This window comes from Leuresthes tenuis, unplaced genomic scaffold (genome assembly GCF_036924035.1).
Source record: "Leuresthes tenuis unplaced genomic scaffold, fLeuTen1.0.hap1 SCAF_17, whole genome shotgun sequence".
NCBI lineage: Eukaryota > Metazoa > Chordata > Actinopteri > Atheriniformes > Atherinopsidae > Leuresthes > Leuresthes tenuis.
In genome coordinates this window covers 21,649,253-21,673,021 of record NW_027325371.1, presented here as the reverse complement: position 1 = coordinate 21,673,021, position 23,769 = coordinate 21,649,253, and the positions used below count along the sequence as shown (strand labels likewise).

Sequence of the window (23,769 nt, the reverse complement as noted above, 5' to 3'; positions counted from 1 at the left end):
AGCCAGGGGTTGGGGGGGGGGTCTCAGTCACTAAATCACTAATCACGGCCCAGCGTCCTACGAGGGGTGTTAGAAACAAACCAAGCAAAAATAATGAAAGGAAGAAATGGCGGACGGTTGGGTCACGGGGACTGGGCTCTTTGAACAGTACAGGAGCAGCTTCTGCAGACACTCTTCCTCAACAGAAACGTACGCACACACACACACACACACACACACTGCTCTCTGCAACCTGTTCGTCTCTGATATGGCTTCTCAGCTGTGGTGCTTTCTGTTATCAAAGCTTGATTGATAATACTGCTGCTGGCTTTAATTGCTTGGTGAAGAAAATAAAAACTTGCATATATGTCTATTTTCTCTTGTAATCGCTCAGTTTTGCTGGTGGAAATTTCACATCCTTTACTCTTAACAAGACACCAAACTTGGTTTATAGGTTTTCGAACCAGATCACTTTGGTCAGTGGCGGTGAATGGGACTGTTGAGATTGTGCTGAATCTGAGCCGGTCAGTCTCCGAGCTGTGGAACCACTCCGCATTTAAGGTGCTTTGAGTCTTTTTTTTTTTTTTTTTTTTTTGTCTTTTTAAATAGCTGGTCTCACTCAACCACTAGAAAGGTGCACAATTGATGGCTTAGATGCAGCATTTTAACAGCTGTCTAAGATAGGCAAGTAACAATGACAAAATAATCAAAAAAGCAAATCCAAATTCAGTTAAAAAATAAATAGATAGAAACAAGGATTACAGATAAACCTGCCTACACTAGCAGTCCTGGTGGTCCTCGCCGTCGCCCGAGCCCAAAACCGTACATTCCAATGAGTGCTCCTACCCCCCCACCCCCACCGCACCCCAGAGGGTGAAAACTATCCCCGTCCCCAGCCCATCCCAGAGCCCTCTGGTGTAACTTGTTCACTTACATTAGCTGTTGAATGGAGAAGCTGGAGAAGATGGGTATGGTAATACAATGTGAAGCGTACAGACAAGGATAACATGTGAGCTAACTGCATTCCGCTCAGACAAAAAAAATCTTTGCGTATCTTTTTTTTTTCCTTTTTCGTTCTTTTTTTTTTTAAACCCCGCCGTTCAGAGAAAAGGAGAAAAGGAGGGGGAGGAAGAAGGTTACGCGGCTACAGACTACTCCAGTGTCCAAGATAGACAGACGACAAGATACAGAGGAAGAAGAGCAAGACAGAAAATATCCTTTTTTTTTGTTTTTTTAAACTTTTTTTCAGCTTTTCTTAATTATTCAACAATAAAAAGAGGAACTAAATCACACCAATTTCCTTTAGTACTATGTATACTGCTTTAAAAAGCTCGAAGAAGAGGAAGAGAAAGATATAGAAGTATGAAGGAGGGGACTTTTTTTTTTCTTTTGAGATGGGCACTCAGGATTACAAGATGGAATCTGTGAACAAAAGGCACTTTTTAGGGACAACCTTTAAAGATGCTCTGAGTCTATAACACTACATCACCAAACAAATATTTATAATCATTTACAGCTGGTGGATGGGGGAGGGGGGGGTGTTCGGGGCTTGTGGGTGTGTGTGTGAGTGGGGTTCATGTTGTCACCGAACAGATGATGAGAGCCGTCTGACCGCACAGAGGCCGCTACTGAACCAAGTCAACGTTCGCACCAAATTTAAAAAAGAGAAAAGCAAAGGAAGATAAAAATCCCGCCCGACATCATTATTTGTGTTTTTAAGAAACGGGGATTCCGTACTTGTGCATCTCCCAGAACTGGGGAAGATCTTGTCTTTGTCCCACCTTCGGATCACATGTGTTGGACACAACATGGTAAAGTCTACAGTATTTTTTATAAAATGTTTCTGCTGTGGTTGAAAGGTGTAAAGGTTAGGGGGAGGAAAAATGCCTTTTGTTACAACACCCCCCCCCCCCTCCTCCCCACTCCCTCCCCTCTTCCCAGTAAATACAAAAAAAGAGAAATAGAATAATGCATGTTTTCCTAAAAATTTGCTTTTATGATAACACTTAATTTTGTTTATTATTATTTATGTATAATAGAGACTGAGTGTACTTTATTCTTTACGAAAGCACCAGTTTTCATAGTGATATATATTTGAGTTGCGAAATTGTTCCTTCAGCCCTCCCACATTTTTTCTTTTTTAAAACAAATCAATAGAAATTAATTTTTTTCTTTCTTAAAAAAGTGATAAAAGGAAGAAAAAAAATATCGATAATAAAAACAATGTCCCCAAACTTTTTTTTTTTTTTTCTTTTTTCTTTTCTCTTGACGCCCTCGTGTTTAGAGTCCTGGAGCATGTGGACTTGAAAAACAAACGGACAAAGAAAAAAAAAACTTAAGAGGGTTTTTTTTCCCCCCCCCCCCCTCCCCCTCTTTTTCGCATGACACCCTCAAACAATCTCTAACAAACACAATTCCTCTACCAAGGCATTGCACATGGCTCAATCAACATACATCATTTAGTTTCAAGAACAATACTTCCCATCGAAACAATAAAGAAAAAAAACAAATCCTAATCTGCTTTTTTTTGTTGTAAATCCTCAACTACTTTTTTCACGACTCGTCGTATATGTTTCTACCGTGTTTGCGATGCGTTTCCTTTCTTTTACGTCCTTTAATGCGAGTGTGGGCTTAGACACTTAAGCTCAAATTGGCGGTTTTTGAGATGCGTCCTATGACTGTGCGATGTATGCCATGCTTCAAAAAATAACTAGACTGCCACAGAGCTTATCTTGCAAATAAAAAAAAAGTATATATCTATAAATATATATGTGTATTATATATAAAGATGCTTGCGATTATTTAGTGAGCTGTCACTGTTTTTTTTTTTGTTTTTTTCCCCCCTGCTGCCATAAATTTTTCACCATTCACTATAGCTTATATGTGAGAAAAAAGAACCTGAATTCATGTTTGACAAATTGCATAATGGGAATACAGAGGCACTTCCATAGATTAGAAAAGAAATCACCTTAGCCATTGTTAACGTCTTACTCAGCGGAGCTAGTTCTCTCTACGAAGCTGATGAGATGGTTGCCAGTCAGTTGGCCGACTACGTTGTTTCCCTGCAGCGAAGAACATGGCCAGGCAGTCCAGTTATTTTGTGAGGTTGGATGGGTGATCGGGTACAATATTTAATAGGTGGTGACTGAATCAGGCTGAATTGTAGGGGTTAATTCTATATAAAAATGATTAAAAGCATAAAGGCCTCCTCAGATTGTCTATTTTTAAGACTTCCCTTTGAATTCAGTCGTGTGCGGGGATGTGTCTGTTAATACTGAGTGGTCATCATGAGTCTGTCTGTTTCTAGGAAGAGTCTGTCTGTTTCTAAAAGGGTGTTCCATCCCAGTAACACATCCGCTGGTTTACAACACTAAGTGGTGGTCAATTTACTGTCTTGCAGACAAATAAGGAAAAAAGTCAAATAAAAAAGGTCTTAAAGTTGGCTGGCATGATCGTTATAGTGCAGTTGTTTAATTCATAAGAGCTTTTCCTTTCACACTATCTGGGGGGGGGGAGTGCTGGTGCGCTGTGCAGTGTGGGTGTGTGTGTGTGTGTGGGGGGGGTGTTACCGTAACAACCAATAACTCTTACTCTAACAGGTGCACCGATAGAAAAAAAACGGGCCACGTGTGATCCTCCTACTGCTGGCCTCAGAGGGCCTCGTCCCCTCGCCAAAAGCAGCCAGATATGTCACATATTCATTTTGCTCCTCAGTGTGGCCCCGTCTGCTCTTGGAGCAGCGGCCCGTCTGGGAGTGTAAACAACAGGGTAAACTTACGGGAGACAGAAAGAAGAGCTACTCTTCTCTTTTACTCTGGGTCCCATCTTCAGCAACCTTCCCTCCTTGATTTTCTACTGTTCTTATGCCACCTCCACCAGCAGCCACTAGCTAGATCTGGATCTAAAGTAGCAAAAATTATTCATTATTATTGTCGAATTAAAAAAAATTATAAAAAATGATTTTTATTGACCTGTGTGGCGCATCAGGTCTATTCCCAGAAAAATAAGCTTTCTGTGATTGTCAATACCCTGCTAATACAACTTAGTTGTCCAACAGTACAAAGCGTTCTGGCACTGAGAACAAGCTAACCTCCTCACTGGAATAGATTTTGGAAAATATTCTTGTTCATTTGCTGGATGAGAAGATTAATACCACTCGGTGTGTGTGTGTGTTTGTTTAATGGTAAACTGCAGCTGGCAGTCAGATTACTTTCACTTTTTTTAAACCAGCTAACCTGGCTGTGGTCAAAGGCCACTCTCTGCATGTATGTGAATCCCCCTGATAACACAGTAAGGATGCCAAATATAAACTGTCCTGAAGAGACAGATGTAATCACCAGCTTTGAAACGTGAAGCCATCACAGAAGTGTGTTCAAATGTAACAGGCTTGAGCTCCAAGTGTAAACTTCTCTCATCAAATAGGAAGTCAATGCATGTTTTTCTAAGAAGTTTTCCATAATTTAATACTGTATTTCCTCAAAAGAAGACCAAGACCACCTTTTTTAAAAAATTTTTTTTTTAGCTTTAGCTGCTTTTGCTGTTTGGGGTACCAGGCCTACAAAGCCTTATTCTGATAGCTCAAAACTAAATCCTGAGACAGCGCACATACATAACTATGCCTCGTTTCCACACACCTCTATGTTCAGATGAGAGCCACCTGGAAACCATTTTCTTCCTATTGGGATCCCTGTAATTTCTGACATGTGTCTGAAACTCTGCTTTCCATTTGGCTGTTTGTTTTTTTCCCCCCTCCAAAATTAGCCTCGGGTATGTTGAAAATATTCAACCTTTGCAGTAACAGACTGCACAGTATGCGTGTAAGATGGATGAGGGAAGAAGCAAACAGGCTAACAAACTACTAGCTAATTACTAACCTATTAGTTTCCTATGAAATGGACTACACAGACTAGTTAGCCATATTAATCAAGAGTCCCACTGTAACAGCTGAAAGGGAAACATGAACTGTGTAGGGAAGAACCGAATGCTTCAAATGAACACATCACTTTAAATAAAGTTGAATAGCAAGATTAGCCTTCAGTAACTGCAGCCCTCTTGAGTTCCAAACTTAAAAGAAGAAGGGGCGCTTTCTAAACTATTTAAATATTTTTTTGTCAGAGTAATTAATTTTCTCATTATTGATGACTTAAGATGGCATTAAAAAAGGATTGAAACCCGATAATTCTCTAAAATCTATAGGAAAACTTCCATTAAGAATTAGCCTATTAGTTAGCTAAGTTTACGTTGGTTTGGCTAGCTTAGCTGTGCAACTAATCTTAGCTATCGGTGCAAAATTAACTACAACAGCAGTTACAAATATCTCAGGTGACTGGGTAACCAGTGTAATATATGAAGAGAGTACAATCTATATTGGTGACATTGTTTGGTGTTCCAGATATTGGAATTTTGTGAAGTGACATTCCCTCAGCTGTTATTCCCTGGGAAGCAGGGGGTGGGGAGTACTGTCCATGTAAACCGTAGAACTGAACGCAGCTAAGCTGTTACTACAAACTGCTTATGTTCTTTGCGGCCAATTTTCTTTCAATTGGCCTTTAATTTAATTTTGGTTTTATTTGAGGAAATACAGTAAATGTGTAATTTTGCCCAATTTAGGCTAAGAGTCACTCCCCAGCTCCACCCATGTGTTCACATATGGTTCCTTTTGGCTACAAACTTAACAAGCAACCAGTTGCCAGGTCTTTAAAATCTTTTTACACTTCAGTTTTTTGTATTGAAGCAACTTACAAATTTGAACAGGATATACCCTGCTCTAACTAATACCTAATCAGCTTCTGGTTGTGGCTTCACATGTGAGTGATATCAATCTCCACATCTAAAAACGTTGAATATGCGTATTTCCCAAGTTCTTGCGAGCACTTCTTAATCTGGGCTAGCCAACCACCTCAGCATATCGCTTCTCACTGTGTTTCTCTTTAAGGTGCTGTCATTCGAATACAAAACAATTATAAAACAGTACAAATCAAAAAGGAGCAAGTTCAAATAAGAGAACACACAAGGGTAAATTCATTTGTCATTCACCTACATTACAAGAGGGCCAATTGGGAACCAATAGCTACTGCTTATAGTGGTGACAAGTGTCGGTAATCATACAGTGACACTGTGATTGTGTGCATAATGCCTGGATTGCTAACCAAGATAGAGGGATTTCACAGGGCTTACTGTGTATATAATGAAAAACGCAGCACCACCATCTATAAATACTACAATCTAAATGGTGAGACAGCAAATATATGTGTGTGTGTGTGTGTGTGTGTGTGTATTTTCATACATGCTGTAGTCATGGCACAGACTGTGTATGAACTTTCTGAGTGAGGGGGGAGACATGAGAATGAGTGGAGGCCAGTGATTGGCTGAATTGAACAATGGGGGTTGAGGACTCGAGAAGGCTTCTTATACCTTATTTTTTTCCTCTTTAGAGCATTCAATAGGCAAGTCTGGTTTACCTTCCATGCCTTGTAGGTAAATAGTGCACATCGTTAAGGTTAGTGTTAACTGATTCAGCTTGTAGTGCAACCTTCAATCAAGATATGTTTTGGCATGGTCTTGCTCGTTAGTAGTAGGTTGAGAAGAGGTTTGGTAGAGATAATGGTCATTCGGAGGGATAGAAACATCGGCCAATTTGATTTTCTTTCAGGTGATGAGACATCATGGATGCGTGGACTGCATTTCTCACTGGAAACCTATCTGTTTGATCGGGCAAATGGCTTCATCTGGGTGAAGCTTTTGTAGTTGAATCTGCATTTGCTGGACAGTTGATTTTCTTAGCCATTCGTTACACAATGTGTCCTTACAAAGAAGGAGAAGCTGACTGCTTTCACATCCTCTTGTTTCTCTTGGGTCGCTGCTGTGGCATGCTGATTCGGTGGTTAGAGGAGGCCTGCTCGCTGCCGTCTCCTTACCCCCGCCTCTCATCCTGACATCTTCCTGTCCATTCATTCATCTTTCCATCCATCTCTGCTAAAATCGGGTCCTCCCTCTGCCTGCGTGATTAAGTCCAGAGTTCCACTGAAAGCGTCATGCTGCGGGAATTTCCTGTGTTGCTTGGTTTTATTTCGTATCAGGTGAGACGTAGTGTCAGGGGCAGTCGGTGGGTTGGTTGGAGGACAGTTATTATCCTGTGGGTTGTTTCTCTGTTTTTTTGTTGTTGTTTTTTTTTCATTTCAGATTGTAAAGAAAGAAATCTACTTGCTGGTTTGTACACAGATCTTGTCAGAGGAACCAAGACTGAAAAAGAAAAGGAGGAGAAAGGGGAAATGAGATTATATTAATGTCAAAAGACCAAAGCATGAACTAAAACAGGCAGTTTTCAGCGATGATTTTAAATATAGCAGGATGAGCATGTCAGTCATAACTGAATCACTGGTAGTGTGAGTTATTTGATAAAAAGTCAGGAGTACCAGCCTGTGGACAGGGAGGCATAAATAGAGAAGTTCAAGCTATATCAAGGTTTTTTTTCCCTTTAACCATGGTTCTGTGCAGTATTTTGAGAGTAGTTGTTTTGCCAGACAGTAGACAGAATCAGGAAGGAATTTGGATGGGGGAGCGAAGCTCAACGCTACTCAGAACAGGGCCTCAGAAGAGCAAATTTTCACCATCTGTGCACCAAAAGAATCATGTATAAACCTATTTTTTAAAGCGTGGGTACACCCGCTAAAACAAGCCTAACAAATCCTTTCCCATTCCCAGCAGTAGTGTCTGTCTGTCTTCTGGGGGCTACAGTGTAGAAACTACCACTAACTCCCCGTTGACAAGCCTGTAACCAACAACACGAACGGCACTACCCTGAATCCCGCTGGCTGTGTTGGACAGCAATTTCTGACAAGCATGGTTTTTCTCAGATAATTACACGAGACTGATATTTTTTAATGGCCCGCAGATATCAGTCCACGACACATCTGATGTCAACAAGTAATACTTATTATTAATTATCTCAAACGAAGAAGATCCGTGTCGCTCCATGTCACTGCATTCCCTGTAGCTGGTATCCGTATCCTGGTGCTGATTAGCTGTGACTCATAATTCCGTTAAATCTAATATCAAACTGCCAACTACAAGAAAATGAACGAAAAGTCTGGAGAAAAATAAACGCTTAACATTTACTAAATCTGCAAAAGTAATGCCCAGCAGTAAGCTGGTCCAACAACTGACAGCCAGTTCGGATTGCTGAAGTTCCACAGTTGTAGACTGACCAATTGCCACCCACAGAGGTGCATTACCAGGATGATTGAGAAGAAGTTGCAACAAGAGAAGCACAAAGATCTATCCGATCCTGTAAACTGATCCTGAAAATGCTGCACATTGTGCTGGTTTTTTGGCTACAGCGTGTGACCGAACAAGCCTGCCCAGTTCAAGAGAGAAGTACAGCTTGTCTCGAATTTGGCCGAGCAGTAAATGGCTCATTATGACCAAGCAGCAGCAGGGGGAGAGCAGTCTGGCGCTCCCTGTCACTTGCGCCATCTTCATGTCGGGTGTCTCCTGCTCAGCATGGGCAGGGAGCACAAATGGGTCACCGCCGCTGCTGTTGGCTGCCCTGCTTGGCCTGCAGGATCTGGCACTGGGGGCTAGTGCGCCAACATTCTAGAAGTCAAGCCTTGGAAACTACTCCGCGCCTCTAGGGAAGCAGCCTTTTGTTTTGTCTGACTCTAACAGGTCGCATGAATACCACCCCTCCCCCTCGTCCTGCCCTTCTCAGCTACCCTACTCCCCTGGGCACTGTCCCAGCAGGCCTCGGGCATTGTAACTTCTCCCTTCTTAGTTACTCTGCTTCTCTCCTTCTGTGTATGCTCTTACAAACACACACAATCCATCTATCTCCTGTGAACACTCCCACTAAATCCTTGGCAGCAGACAGTGACCACCCCCTTTTCTTTCCTGGCCCCCTCTCGAGCTACCTCGTCTCAAATTCAAGATCAACTAGCTATGACATCATGTCTGGTTGCTGGGGGTAACGAGACGGCCAGGACGTGACTTCTATATGGGCAGAAACTCGGTTTCTCTGTTGCTCAGTTCCCTCCATTTCCCCTTTTTTCAGTGCACTGTTGGGATCTTGTTTCTCCACTCTCTTGGCTGTGGAACCCATCATCTGCCACTAGAGGGCACAATAACCCCACTGCTACGAGAGTTCAGGTCTCTCCTATCTGACCTGTGGACACCACGTAGACACTTTTGACAAGCTTTTTCAACAGTAAGCAGTCTTTTACTTTATTTTAATCTTTGTTGTGGACATTTTAGAGAATTATGATAAAAAAAAAACTTAAAATTAAAACAAAACACTTTCTCTTAAAGTTCAGAATTTCTGAGTTTCTGTGCGAAAATACACTCGGGTCTTGGAAAAAGTTTCCTGTCAGTGTACCAATGGACATGCAGCGTATTGCTATTAGAACAGGAAGAAGAACTGACAGGCAAAGTAGCAGAGGGACAAGACTGAAGGGAGAAAGAGAGGAAGCAGAGATAAGAGGGGTGTAAAACAAATGGAGGAGTAGAAGAGTAAAGGGAGACAGAAGGAGTGAACTGAGGGCAGAGAACTAAGGGAGGGGATCCTTGGAGTAGTTTTAGATGGCTTCCATGTGTTGAGGAGCAGTGCTGAGCTTGCTGCAGGCGGGTGTGGTTGAACACTAATGGGAAAAGTACTGGTGGTAATGGAGGAAGCATATGAACGAGGCGCAGAGTGGCAAAGGGAAGGAAAAAGGAAGATGAAGAGGGAGAAAGTAAATGAGAGAAACGTAAAACGAGGGAGGGAAGCAAACAGAGTACGACTAAACTAAAGAGATGGAGACGGGGAAGTAGAAAAGCAGGGGACTGGGTGGAGCAGTGAGGGGAAAGGTAGCAGGAGAGGGAGAAAAAGAGGCTGCGAGGAAAGAGGACCTCCTGCCTTCAGGGTAGGCTCCATATGTGCCAAATAAACAGTTGAGCACATGTGGTAAAACACACATGAAGAGTAAAATACAGATGTACTAATGCACGCACTGATGGTGTGCTGTGGGCTGGTGTAAGAAGAGAGGCGGAGAAAACCCAGCAGCAGGTTTCAGGGAGGGAGGGAATAAGAAATACTTTGGCTTCCATCCACACGGTTAATAAGTTCGCCCAGTTTGACCAGCCAGACACAAGCTGTCAGAACCCTCACCTGCGTCTGCTGCGGGATGTTCAGAAAGTTGTTGTCCCGTGATCCGATGCCGACAAACCTGTTGGGAGCTGTGGCGCCTGGCGTGGAGTATGCTACGGAAACAGAACAACGCAGGAAGTCAGTGACCATTCAGATAGCAAGCACTGCAACTTCCTGTGGAGTCTTGACAGAAAAGTTGGGACATTTTGGTACTTTAGCTGGTTCACTTGTTGAAAGTCGAGCACACGAGCAGACAGATACTACTCTCACGCTAAATTAAATGCTCTATTCCTTTCTATTCCTTCAGCTTAGCTTACCTTTTCTTAACAGTAGCCTGGCTCAATCCAAAGTTAACAAAATCCTTCCACCAACACCTCAAAGTTCAATTAAATTTGTGTAGAATTATCTGTACATTATCTGTCCAGATTACATTTAAAAATATGTATTATAGGAAAACTACAGTACACATGTACTGTATTCTATATTTACTTTGACCCACTCCAAATGTTGGATATGTTCTATATCTATATAATAAATGACATGCCACATATCATAGCTAAATTTAAAACTTACCATATATATTTGTACAGAAATATTTAGTCAGTTTATGAATATTTTTGTCCGTCTCATCTAAAAGCCAAAATGAAAATGAAAGATGAGCATTTTGAGTACAGCTCTGTGCACGTCTCGAGCCACCTCTCATTTCTTTCTCAGTGTTTTAAAGTGGTCTTGTCAAATAATTCTTCTGTCTTCTTCGGTCTTTCAAAGTCTTTTTTTTTTGTTTGTTTTGGGCACCAGACGGTTTTTAATTGATTTCCAGTCCAGTCCTTGTACCTGACCATTTTCAGAGGAATTAGTTTATTTTGGTTGCTAAGTCACTGAATACTGAAAAAATGCCCCGAACTCAAGGGATAAACCAGTGTTGTGTCTACACAGCAGAGACAACTTAGCAAAGAACTAAATTTACTATGTATCTTAAGGCACTTTCTTACTAGCAGTCTGTCACAACGATAGACCATTTGTTCATTATTCCATAGTTGCATCTATGAAAAATACCAAAGATAGTTTTACAGGCATAAACTAGTTTTTTTTTTTGTAAAAACAAGATGAGAGCTGTTAGCTGTTAGCTCGAGCTGTTAGCTGAAAAGAGCTGTTAGCTAAAAAGAGCTGTTAGCTGAAAACATGACATATCTCAGCATTGTGTGCAGCGTGTCCTCAAAATTGAAAGGACACAATGAACAAACTGTGTGTCAGGTCTAAAAAAAAAAACTATTTGCAGCGGATGAACATTATCTGAATGTGATGCACTTAAGAAGCAGGAAAAACCAGCAAAGACCTGACATTGGGCCAGAGAGATGCATCTGGACCTCCAGCTGATCCATCTACTGTTCACTGAAGCCTTATCAGAAATGGTCTCCATGGAAGGGTGGCTGTCAGGAAGCCCTTCTTAAGGAAGGGAAACAGGGAGAAAAGGCTGAGCTATGCCAAATGACACAAGAAGTGGACTGAAAATCAGTGGCAACAGGTCTTATGGAGGGATGAATCCTCCCCAGAGCCCGGACCTCAACATTATTGAAGCAGTGTGGGATCATCTGACAGAGAACGGAACAAAAGGCAGCCAACATCCAAAGAAGAGCTTTGGGATGTCCTTCAAGAAGCCTGGAGAACTGTTCCTGAAGACTCCTTAAAGAAATGACAAAAGAGGGTCGGAGAGGGTTCAGGCTGTGTTGGAGAATAAAGGAGCTCAGACCAAATGCTGACTTTCAAACTTGTTAAAACTTGTTTTTGCCTCACATACTGTATTTCCATTTGTCTTTGCACATTTGTAAATATATTGCTGCACCTATTTCATATTTCATTAGAAATGCATAAAGAAATGATGGGTGGCTCAAGACTTTTGCACACAACTGTATATGATTCCGTTGTGGTACAAGGGCAAAGTCACACAGAACACCTGTCGCCTGTGAAAGTGTTTTTGTCAGAGTGATTTTATTTGACCAGCTGCTACTATTGACCATTCAAAGTTTCACTCAAAAGTTTGTGCCTTTAAAGTTCGTAGCCATCGTCTCGTCTAATTTAGTAAAGAAAACAAAGGTAACAAACACTCCTGAGTCAACATATAATAGAGTGTATTAAATCTACTGGATCACTGTAGGTGAACGAATTTACCTCTTAAGAAAATATTGTAACAGTATATCATTGGGGTCATTAAAACCCAGTGGAAATGACTGCCATAATCTGATATGCAAGCTCAGATCCCCTTAAGTGATTAAATCCAGCAGATAAACACTGCTGGAAATGATTGGGTACAGCAGAATCCGAACACCACGGAGCAGTCAGGGACATTTAAAACCCACTGGCATCAACGTCTCTGACAAATTTAGGGCAGTTTGAGGTATCCCACGGACTCCAGAGTGTGAATCTCACTGAAGGATTCGGGGAAGCAGTGTGCAGACTTGTGTGCATGTGTGGGTTTGTTTGTGTGGAGGAAGGGGTCGGAAGGACAGGAATGAGAGAGACAGGAAGGGAGATACAGTATACATCCATGTGTTTCTAAGAACTGGAATAACATACAAAAGACATAAAAGACTTTTAGACGCTGACTGGGGGATAAAATGAAAACACTAACTTTGAGGGAGAGCTAAAAAAAGAACAAAACATAATAAGTGCTCCATCCAGTGCCCCTCTTATCACTAATCAAAAAGACTTAACCTTAAATGCACATCCTATTCTTCCTCTGTAACATTCGCCAACCTTAATGATCCTATCTGAGAGTAAAATCAGCTGAAAATGAAATAATAAATAAATAAATAAGTAAAGTTATTCCACCAATGTCCTAGTTTTTGCTTTGGAGTCCATACAAATTAACTGCCCTAAATTTGTGCCCCTCGCAAGTCAGAGTCAATCAATATTCAAAATCTCACAAGGTTTGCCGATGAGTCCAGCAGGGGAGGAGAGGAGGACTTTAGTAGGAGAAGAACTGGAGTGGTGATGCTGCTTCCATGGCATAACACGCAAACTGGCCTCAACGAGTGAAGCCACTCAAACTCCTAATAAAGAACCATGCTGGGTGCCACAGAGGTCCATACTGACAGATCCTCAAACCTCTGGGAGCTTTCATTTACTCTAACGTGTTCCACTTTGTATCATCATTCTGTGCTGATTCTAGAGCCTTCCAGAGGGAGAGGGAAGTGAGATAGATGCTGGGTACACAATGATGGCACGAAGTTTGAGGAGGACCAATGACACGGGTCTTTTTATTGGAGAGGGTTGGGGTTGTCTGACTTGTATTTTTTTGTGTTGGTTTTGTTTTTGAGAACGGTCTCTGTGGGGTCACTTACACGGAGATGCGGGCGAGGAGAGTCCGCCGTCAGGGGGCGTGCTGTTGGGTTTAGAGTCGGGCATGGGGAGGGGCACTGGGCGGGCCACTGGGGGAGGTGGAGGCAGCAAGAAGGAGCCTGGCATTTTGCTCTGGCCGCTCCCGTTTGGCTGCGGACAACACAAATAGGGTCAGGAGGGCGACATGCGACAACCCGCAGACACGGAATGGAAACAGGACGCGGCTCGAGAGGCCGGGTCCAAAAAAATATCCATGACGAAGGGAGGAGCGGGGAGCGATGGTGCAAAGAGGGAGTGGAGGGGGTGGGAAACAACAACTAAAGAAATGATGTATGTGGACGGCATCGGTCATGAGGGTGTGGAAAATAATAGTCACCACAAGGATTGATTGGGAGTGAGTCCTGGAGCTGGAGGTTCCACAGCGGTGGTCCGTGTCAGGTGAAGGAGGTGTGGAGTGGAGTGGGGGGGTGGGGTGAGCAAATTATTTGACTGGGTTCATCCAGCAGATGGCAAGAAATCAAAACCATGGGAGAAAACTCGTCTACACAATCACAACACCACCAACGGTACCAGCACCAAACAACCAAACTCCAACTAAAATCGGAACAGCTAGAGATGAAAAAACAGAAACACGATGACACAACACAGGGCGGATATGCTTGGCTGAAGCGTGCCGTGACGGATTCACTCTTGTGCTGATGGTTGTAACCTCTGAGGGGTTGGGTGGAGCAAAAGTAAAAAAATAAATAAACAGAGCAGGAGCGGGGAACGTCGGGGTCTGAAACAGGAAACGGCAAAATGACAACGACAAGACAATACAAAGATTTCTAGACCAGCTGACTGAACAAATGTTTATTGTGTTGCACCTGTGTGGCTGATGGTGTTGGTCTCTATAATGTCGGCGGACACATACCATTAAAGCAGCTTTGGCCCGTATCCACTTAATATAACGAAATATTCAGTCGACTTAACTTTAAAATAATAGAGCAAGTTGGTGCTCATTTTCTAGAATTCGGAGGGGAAAAAAGGACACCAAGACAATAAAAATGTGAAATTTAACCACTGCTGAATACATTCAAATTTAAATATTGCAGACAAGCCATTTCCACAATGTTCACATGGTGCAATTTTAAAAGTTTACTGGGATGAGCAGGCAGCCCGTGTACAGAGGCTCTTTGCCCCGTCGCAGCCGTCCTCAGTTGGAGTCCGGCCTGTGGCCCTATGCTGCATGTCAGCCCAGTAACCCTAACCCAAATGTGTAAGTAAACTGTTCATACTCTAAACTAAAATTTCAAAAGTTAGGTAAATGTCCATTAGATTAGGTTAGGTCAGGCAGCAAAATAAAAAAAAAGAGCCATGCCTGTACATTAATATCAAAGGTTGCTGCCTTTAAACCGCAGGATTTTTACGTTGGTAAACCATATTCAAAAAGTTGGACAGATTGTTTTCATTACTATGAATTCTATGGGTTTTTAAAATTCAATATTAAGAATATAATAGTGGTTAAGTTTCACATTTAGGTAGAAAAATGCTAATAATTATGGCCTAATGTTTTCTCCCTTTCTCACATTTTCCACTAATATATTTTGTCTTGTTTTATTATTGCTTTTAATAAGTTTCATACATTATTCTTCAGGACTAACTTAATGAAAGGTTGAACATGTCTATATGTTTCTATGCATTTAAGGTTAGTCTTCGGGTAGCTATTTTCCTCACTGCTGGTGAGCCTTACCTGTCCAGCGGCCTGCCCCGAGCCATCGGCACAGACAAACTGCACAAATTCCTTCAGGGGATCCTGTCCAGGGTGGTGGTGGTAGCGGATGGTTGGGTGGGTGAAGTAGGGGCTAGACTGCTGGATAATGGAGGGAGACGGGAAGTGCAAGGTCGAGGCTGAAGCTCGGGGACTCCCTGCAAACACAGATGTTTGTTTTAGACAAACACAGGCAGAGAGAGATAGAAATGACGAGAGAAAAACATTGAAGATGGGAGAGATTAATCAGGTGATTAAAGAATGACAGCAAGAATATCACGAATGGAAACAATGAAGGAATATTTTTCCATGAAAAGCTGAGTTCAACACATTGGCATTGGTGGGCATTAGTTATGTTGCATGATTGCTCTCATAAATCTACTTAGGAAGAGATTTAGAGTCTCACACATTTCTACATGCAAACTCAGACTTTACAACATCTTAGGCTAACACGATTCAGATTGAACAAACACTCTCATTTCAATGTGAACAAATTCAGTAAAAGCAAGCGCCTCATCTCCGATCCAAAACATTTGAGAGATCTTTGAGTCCTGTCTTAAATTAGCCGCTCTCAATGCCTGCTCGCCTTTGTGCTGTTCTGAGGGTGTGATTCATTGGCACTGATGCAATTTGGCATTCACATGGTAAAGATTTTTTTTTTTGTACCGCAGATGTTGTTTCTATGACAGCACTAATCTGTACATACATTTAAATCTGAGTTTATGTTTTTCTGTTACATAGCTTTCGAGCTTGAAATCTGCAATTTTGTGCTTTTTAATTGAGGAAAACGAAAGAGACAAACTTGATCCAAACCGAGCTGAATATACATATGAGCGATGAGAGGGGCGCAGTTGGTTGAGCCCTTCCACACCCAACACAAAGCCCTCTCTGTCAGACCTATATCCATTACTAAATCTCCTTGATTTGTATTAAAAGCCTGTCCTCTTCTTAGCTGTGCCAGTCTGACACCCACCCAATCCCATCCAGACCTCCAGCTGCCCATGGTGGGCTGCCAACACTCTTTGGTGCTTGCTGCATCTTATACATTGTGTGTGAGTGTACTTCATCAGGGTGCCAACCCTGCTGCATTAACCCCCCCAGACAAGGGCCTATGCCTCTGAGCCCAGCAGCACCTTGCTCCCATGCCAGGCTGCCTGCTCCTAAGTGAAGCTGTCTCCCTGCTCCTATAGTCCCATACTAATCCCATTAGAGACTGGGTGAGGGCCAAATGCAGGGGGTATGGGGGTGGGCTCGAGATGAGATGCAGTGGTGGGGACAGAAAGGATCAAGAGGAATCCCTACCCTACTTTCATCTCCCTCTTAGGCTGATAATATACTTTCCGTTTCACCTCGCGTTGACATAAGCAACTTTCTCTGTTCTCAGCGTAACTGCTCACATACTTTCCAGTGTAGTCCGTGTGTTACCCGAAGATTCCACAAGGGGTACACACCTGATCACTAAGACCAGAAGCTGCTACTGGATTTACAGGATGTAAGGAGAAGCACTCGGATAAACGGTAAATATGGGATGAATGAAAGAGGTTAGCATTTTCACAACAGAAAAAGCAACAGCTGCAATATCACACATGGTATGTGAGGCCCCTATACCAAGCACGGCACGAGAAACTGATGATACAAAAAAATCGTAAGCTTACACACCACCTGCTGGTCATCTACATACTGCAGCTACATAATGCACAACCGACGCATGAGTGAGGGATACGCGAGGCAGCAAGAGCAACTGTATCTGAAGCTTTAAGCTATGATTTCCATCCTGTTTTGTTTGGTCTGCCCCCACCTCCTTGTCAGACTAACCCAGGTATCCTTCCATACCATCCATCAAAGATGCATTCATTTGAAATGAATGTAATATAGGTCACTTGATATTCATTTAGACTGTCAGAGTTTAGGTCAAACCGTGTTCTATGTTCAATGTACAAGTGGCAGCAGCTGGATAATACACCCATTTATAAGTTACATTTAGCTAGTTATCTTAACACTTATAAACTCCACTTTATATAAACAATTACTTTAAACTAACTAGCGTAACATTTATTCATTACATTAATTTAGTCCTTTTAACAATTTAGCAATGATCTTTACTAGCTATTTACAAGCTATTTCACCATTTCATTACTTTGAGCTAACTAACTTTTATGAGTCATAGTGTATAAACTATCAAAACAGTTTTTAACACATTTAAATAACTAGTATAAAGTTTATTCGTTATATTTAACAAATCTTTTAAACAATTTAGCCATCTTTTCACAAAGAATCTTAGCATTTATAAACTAGATTTAGTTGAAGATGTAAACTATTTACAATACTATGAACTAACTAGTATAGTATTTGTTTCTTGTGTTCAACTAATTGTTTAAAATAATTTAGCTTTAACTTTAAGCTATTTCAGAAATTAGCATACTTAAATCATACTTTAAAAAACTATTTAAACTATTGCTATTACTTTCAACTAGTGTAGCATTTATTTACTATATTTACCTAATTCTATTTACAATTAAGCAATGTCTTTTCGTCATTTCACAACTTAGATGTAACTTTTAACTACCTTAGCATCTATAAATAGTATTTTGCAAACTATTTTGACTTTTTACTTTTGACTAACTAGTTTGACATTTATTTATTATATTATATATTATAGTATATTTTTATTATACTAAATATACTATTTTGACCATTTGACCGTAGGTATTTCAGCATTTAGCTGTTACTTTTTGCTAACTACCAGAAGCATTTTCCCTTAACTTCTGTTCATTTACACAAACTTACTATTATTACTGCTATTATCTTTTCCAATATTCATACATGTATCATAGCAAACCAATATTACTGTTTATCCTCAACCTTTAATTAACTATTTCTTAACCATTTTTAAATTAATCCAATTAAATATTTAAGCTATTGATTATCTCTAGCAAATAATTTCAACCAGACAACTTTTAGCCTAATTACTCACATCTAACAGCAGTAGTCCAAGCACATTTAATGTCTGAAGCTGGTGTTTTGTCCTGACTCTTGAGCAATTCTATGTCCCCGAAAATGAGTGTCTCAGATAGGTGCCCATTGCCTTGGAGCTACAGCTTTTCACCTGAAGGGTGCAAGAAGGTCCTGTTGAACGGCAAATGGCAAAACATTTTCACCAACAAGGGGGGTCGGTATTCCAGAAAGATCAACGACGAATGCTCTCGAGGCTTTCGAGGAAGGCTGGGTGAATGTGGCACCATAACTGCAGTAAGTTGTTGGTTCCAGTTTGCTCCTCAATCCCACTTCTCCTATGCCTGAATCTCAATGATCTCGTCTTTCAGACAGAGCAAAACAATGCTGATGATGCTGTAGCACTTTCATGCTAGCATGGCACAGACCCCTGTGTGCACACTGTTGAAGTTTGTGTGGAGAGAAACAAGTCAAAACCGTTTAAATTCTAACTACTGGCCATGGCAAGGATGGGATATTGTATATATGAGTGTGTTGTGTGAATGTGTAGAGTATATATGCACAAGTGTGGAGATCAGATTTGCTGCAGTTTCATCTCAAGAGGCACGGGTCTGTCAACAACCGCAGAGGAGGGTTTAATGACATGGTGGTCAACCCCTTAGCCTCACATCTGCTCGGTGGCTTAAAAAGCCTTTGATGTAGCATTGCTACAGAACTAAAGCACATGGGTAATTATCTCCACTGAGCTCCTTCACTGGCTGAATTTACAAATGAAAAGAAGAGAAAGTCCCCAAATCTGTCTGTGCCGAGGTTAGAAAAAAATGAAGTGATTATGATTTATATTTGAGGCTTTTTTGGCGATGATTTATATCTGAGCAGCTTGTTTCAGCCTTGTGGAGAGTCAGCTGGTAGACACAGCAGCTCAGACTCAGAGCCTTACTGTACTCTGGTTCTTGCCAGTATGAATAAAGACATTCTCAAATCTAGAGTTGCCACACTACAAAGAAAAACCCGTCAGCATAAATTTGGAAGGAACTAAAAAGAAACAATACAGAACTGTGATATAAAGTACAACGACTCATGCCTGGATCAGCATGCTGTTGGGATGCGGAGCACCCATAACTCAATAGCTCAGACTCGTTTTATACTCAGTGTCATGTTTACAATATTAACCTTCTGGATTATTACATGGTCATATGTTTTCTGGGTGGTAATCTAATTAAATAATGGGACCCTGTGGCAAACCGGGAGGTTACAAAACCCATTTCAAGGCCTTGATCACTTAATTTTCCATTTAAGTCAAACAAAAGTGCAATTCATCGTATCACCACAAACCAACAGTGATTATAGAGACAATCCACTTTGCCTGGTTGCAGCGGGGATTTTTGGAGTGTGAAAGGAGCCCCTCAGAGATTTAGTGTAAGTAAGTATGGGGAATTCATAAGAGACTAATTAAAAAAAGAATGGTCTAATCAAAGCAGCAGAGGGGCTACATTCCACCAGACTGCCATACAAACTATTTTAAGTGTCATGCCCAAACTGACAGAACCCTTGATGGCTGTATTATATAACATTATCAGGGTTGTTATATTCATTATGGATAGCTCTAATCAAAGCCTGTGCAGACATTATAGATGTATTTCTTGTCATAAGTTAACTAAACTTTAGGTGTAAAATTGGTGGAATGATCTTTAACAGTAGATGTGCACAGTTTAGTTAGTATAAAAAACATTGGGTATATATATGTATATATATACGTATATACATATATATACATAACCCCGATTTGTGTGTATATACACACAAGCAGTCAGTATGCCTCTGTTTAAAAATGCAAATACTGGCTTATTAGGTTTCCTGTAGGAGTAAATGAGCGATACTCCTTTCATTCCTTAAACGTAGAGTTTCAAAATTAGAGAAGAGAGAAAATGACATGATAGGCAGCAGCAACCACCTTATTACTTTAAGAAGAAGTCTGAACTTTAGAGATGTTCAAGCATCAACCATCCACCAATAGACAGGCCCAAAGATCCAGACACCACACACAAACTGCCTAAAAGCTCCATCACCAGCATGACCTGCACCCTACAGGGTCAGAAGAGGAGGCAGAGGAGGAGGCACAGACCTACAGAGCACCCTGCCAGCTTTAAATTCCCAGCTGCTCTTCTCTCCCAAAGACAAGGCTCCCAACTCTAAGCCATAGGAGGGGAAGGGGCAGGATCCCTGAAAAGGGTTGGAGTGGGTAGGAGGAGATGGTGAGGAGTGGAAGAGGAGGGTTGGGGGGTGGCGATCAGCGGGATCGGGAGCTGGGTTGGTCTCACCTGGTCTCACTCCCGCCAGCATTGGCAGTGGGTGGTGGGTGAACGCCATGCGGGGGGACCTCGTCTGGGAGGACAGGGCGCTGAAATCGAATTTCCCCAGCTTCTTATGAGAACCAGGCGATGAGAGTCCTGGCAAAAAGGGGATCAACAAAATGGCAGAACAGAGACCAGGTTTTAATCAAACATGGCTGCTTTTCTTACTTCGACTCTACTTAAATAAAGAAATAAATAGATAAGAAATAAATTGTTTAATTTATCAGACTCCTTAAATTTGATTACAAGAATCAGATGATTATGACTGACTGAAATCAATGGATTGATCGATCGATTCATTCATTGATTTGTTTGATTTGCTTAACATATAGATGGGATCTCACAATTTTTCTGTCCAAATGCTCTATGTATGTGTACAGTTGGCGGGCTGTACTATGTCCGTCAGATTGAGGAGGGGTCGAGGGTAGGGTCCAGCGAGAGGCCATGTTTTGAAGCAGCAGGGGTTCAGTGTGAAGGGAGGTGACGGAGGAGAGGGGGGAAGGGGTGGTTGGGTTGGGGAATGTCAAGAGGCCAGGGGCACAGCGTCAGGACAGAGGAGAGCTGGGAAATGCCATGGCGATCCAACTGTGGTCATCATTGAGCATATTAATAACACAACAAATCCTCACAGCAAATCCGCTTGTTCTCACAGAGCAAACCTCTAAGCTGAAACCTGTCTCTTTTTTGAGATTCAAACTATCCTAATTCTAACAAAACACAATGTTCTCTGAGCCCAGCGCAGCTACAGAGAGATTCAGGAACACCGTTAACAAACATGCCAACCAGCCTACTCAGTGAACTTGTCAGGATGCCTCTTCAGAATGAATGGGATCCTGGATGGCCTCATATCTGGGGCAGACTGTGTTTTCAGTCTAATGCCAGCACAGCCTGTGCTACTACATATAGCTGCAGCGGAGCACGCCAAAACACACATCAATGGATCCTCTGATGTCGTGTCCTTCTGCATATCTGACAGTCAGGCATTTAATGCTACTGCAGTATTTCATTTAAAGTGCTTGAACTAGCTTTCTCTCTCTCACACACACATACACACTCAGTCACACAAGCTGTTCAGGCTGGGTGGCAAGCACTGGGCACACTGCCAGTGAAGGCTTGGTGGGAGAGCTGCAGAAAGATGGAAGAAGTTAAGCAGGAGAGGAGCAGTGACGGCATGGCCGGCACACATAGACAAACATATTAAAGTGTCCCCCTCAGTCTATAAATGTCGGCTAAGGTTGAAGTCCTCCATGAAATATCCCTTGGTTTGGTAAAAAAGAAAAAGAAAAAACAGGCACATTAAGTATAGGCCCGGCTCACCAGTGGACCAGAAACATGGCCAAAGTGTGAGAGCCACAGATAAAAGAGGCTCTCTTCTGTGATCAAGGCCTTGTGTGGTGGGTGCTGAGGGAATTTATTTTGATGTATGGTAATCCAAAAGGCACAATTTAGACTTTCTGGGTTTGAGGAAGAGCGCCAAATGGTGTATCTGACCTCTGCCGGGAACCGCAATGTTGAATATTCGCTGAAATAAAACTCTGCAAAAGAAAATCAACAAAACAGAGAATAACAAGTACTGAAGAAAGTATAGAAAAGTGCATCAGCATGGACACAGACCTTGTTACTTTTCTCTGGAACATACTGAGCTCCTATTTTGTTTGTCTCAGATTTGGTTGAAGGGATACAGTGATAAACAAGCTTGGCGAGCAAGAGGCCCGTAAACTACTAAACGGCACAATATTCACACATATAAAACAAACACAGTCAAATAAAGATGTGGGTAATTTCAACAAGGCCCAGAGAGATGTGGAAATAGATTTTATGAGCACAGTATTTAAAGTCAACCAGCAGATTTCTGAAAAGCCTTCTTTTTTTCTTTTTTTTAAATGCTACGCTGGGAAATGTTTTATCACCATTTACCCACAATGCTCATATGCACCGTGGGTGCAGCTGTGCTGTGTGGGCATTGATAAGTATAGAAAAAGGTGGGTGCCGGCACTTATGTTCGACCATGCACGTCATTCCATGTGAACGTGGGAGGACACTAATATATATTTCACCAAATATTCTAAACAAATCAACTTAAAACGACAAAAATAAGATTTAATCAATGTGGTTATATTCTATTCTGGTTTGTGAGCTTGCTTGGTAGTATATTACAGTCAGTGAGTTAACTGTAAGCACAATATGATGACAATTCATTCAACTGTTGTTGATATTTTATGTTTGAACATAAAATCTAAGAAAAGGCAAATGTTAATTACAAAAAGAAGTAATGGACTCAAATCGACACAGATAAAGTTTGGAGCTGTTGCTGAGAGACGATCATCAAAACGCATTCAAATTAGATTAAGTCTGCAGTTTTGCTCCAAAAGTTTACATTAAGATAAATATGGTATGTTTTATGTGTAGATTAAATCTATTTTTCCATTTTTCCTCAGTGACTCGAAATTTGAGCCCTCACAATAAGAGCAGATATTTTAATTCTTCTACAGAAGAGGCTTGATAATGGGTCAAAATACGGGTTGCAAAGGAGCGGGAAACTCTGGGCAAATTTTCACAAACTTTGGTTCAGGTATTTTGGAAAGATTCCAAATTGGATAATTTACCCATAAACATCAACATTAGCTGGTGTGAAATGCCTTTTGCATAAAATTTTGTATGGTTGTATGGTTACAGAAAACTGTACCATGTGGCAGAAGAAGCAGCATCGTATTTGTGGGAGCTAGCACCAAGATAAGCCTCTTTAATGAACTGGTGCTAGCTAGCTTACGTTTAGCATATCTGGTTCGCCTGTTAGCTAGCTACTGTATAAATACATTTTCATTTTAATAGTTGCTAGTTAAACTCTAACACCATAGATCAAATATATCTACTTCATAATATAATAAAAACTTACTTGAATTTATGTCGTCTTTTGGCTGAAATGTGTGGCTTCATTAGTCTGTGTTGCTGGCTCAAAAGAGTTGTTTTAGTAACTCAGAATTCTAGAAATCATCTCTGCATGTGATGGAGGAATGCACAATGGATTTAGGGTGTGTTTATGTTTATGCATTTGGCAGACGCTTTTATCCAAAGCGACTTACAGGTAGGCAGAGGGGCCTTGCTTAAGACCCCTACTGGAGGTAATACCTTTCACGCAGGGGATTTGAACCCAGGTCTCCCACACAAAAGGTAGCAATCATACCACTACACTATATATTTTTTGTTACATTTACCTAAGCTCTCAACCCTCAATTTAAAAAAATCCGGTTTATTATCTTTAATTTCAGTAAATA

The 23,769-nt window shown here is 41.4% G+C and overlaps 1 protein-coding gene across 17 annotated transcripts in view; it reads right to left on the bottom strand.

The window, feature by feature from the left end:
- Positions 1-436: 436 nt before the first annotated feature.
- nfixb (nuclear factor I/Xb) overlaps positions 437-23,769 on the bottom strand; it is a 147,484-nt gene continuing 124,151 nt past the window's right edge. For 10 of the 17 annotated variants that reach the window (XM_072368267.1, XM_072368269.1, XM_072368272.1 and 7 more), the window contains 5 exons: positions 20,462-20,590; positions 15,171-15,346; positions 13,441-13,588; positions 10,121-10,212; positions 437-7,221 (listed from right to left, as the gene is read on the bottom strand). In XM_072368267.1, coding sequence (XP_072224368.1) covers positions 7,207-7,221; positions 10,121-10,212; positions 13,441-13,588; positions 15,171-15,346; positions 20,462-20,590 — 560 coding nt within the window. In that variant the 3' untranslated portion in view covers positions 437-7,206. The remainder of the gene's footprint in view (positions 7,222-10,120; positions 10,213-13,440; positions 13,589-15,170; positions 15,347-20,461; positions 20,591-23,769) is intronic. The other 7 variants (XM_072368279.1, XM_072368282.1, XM_072368277.1 and 4 more) reach the window with 3 other exon arrangements.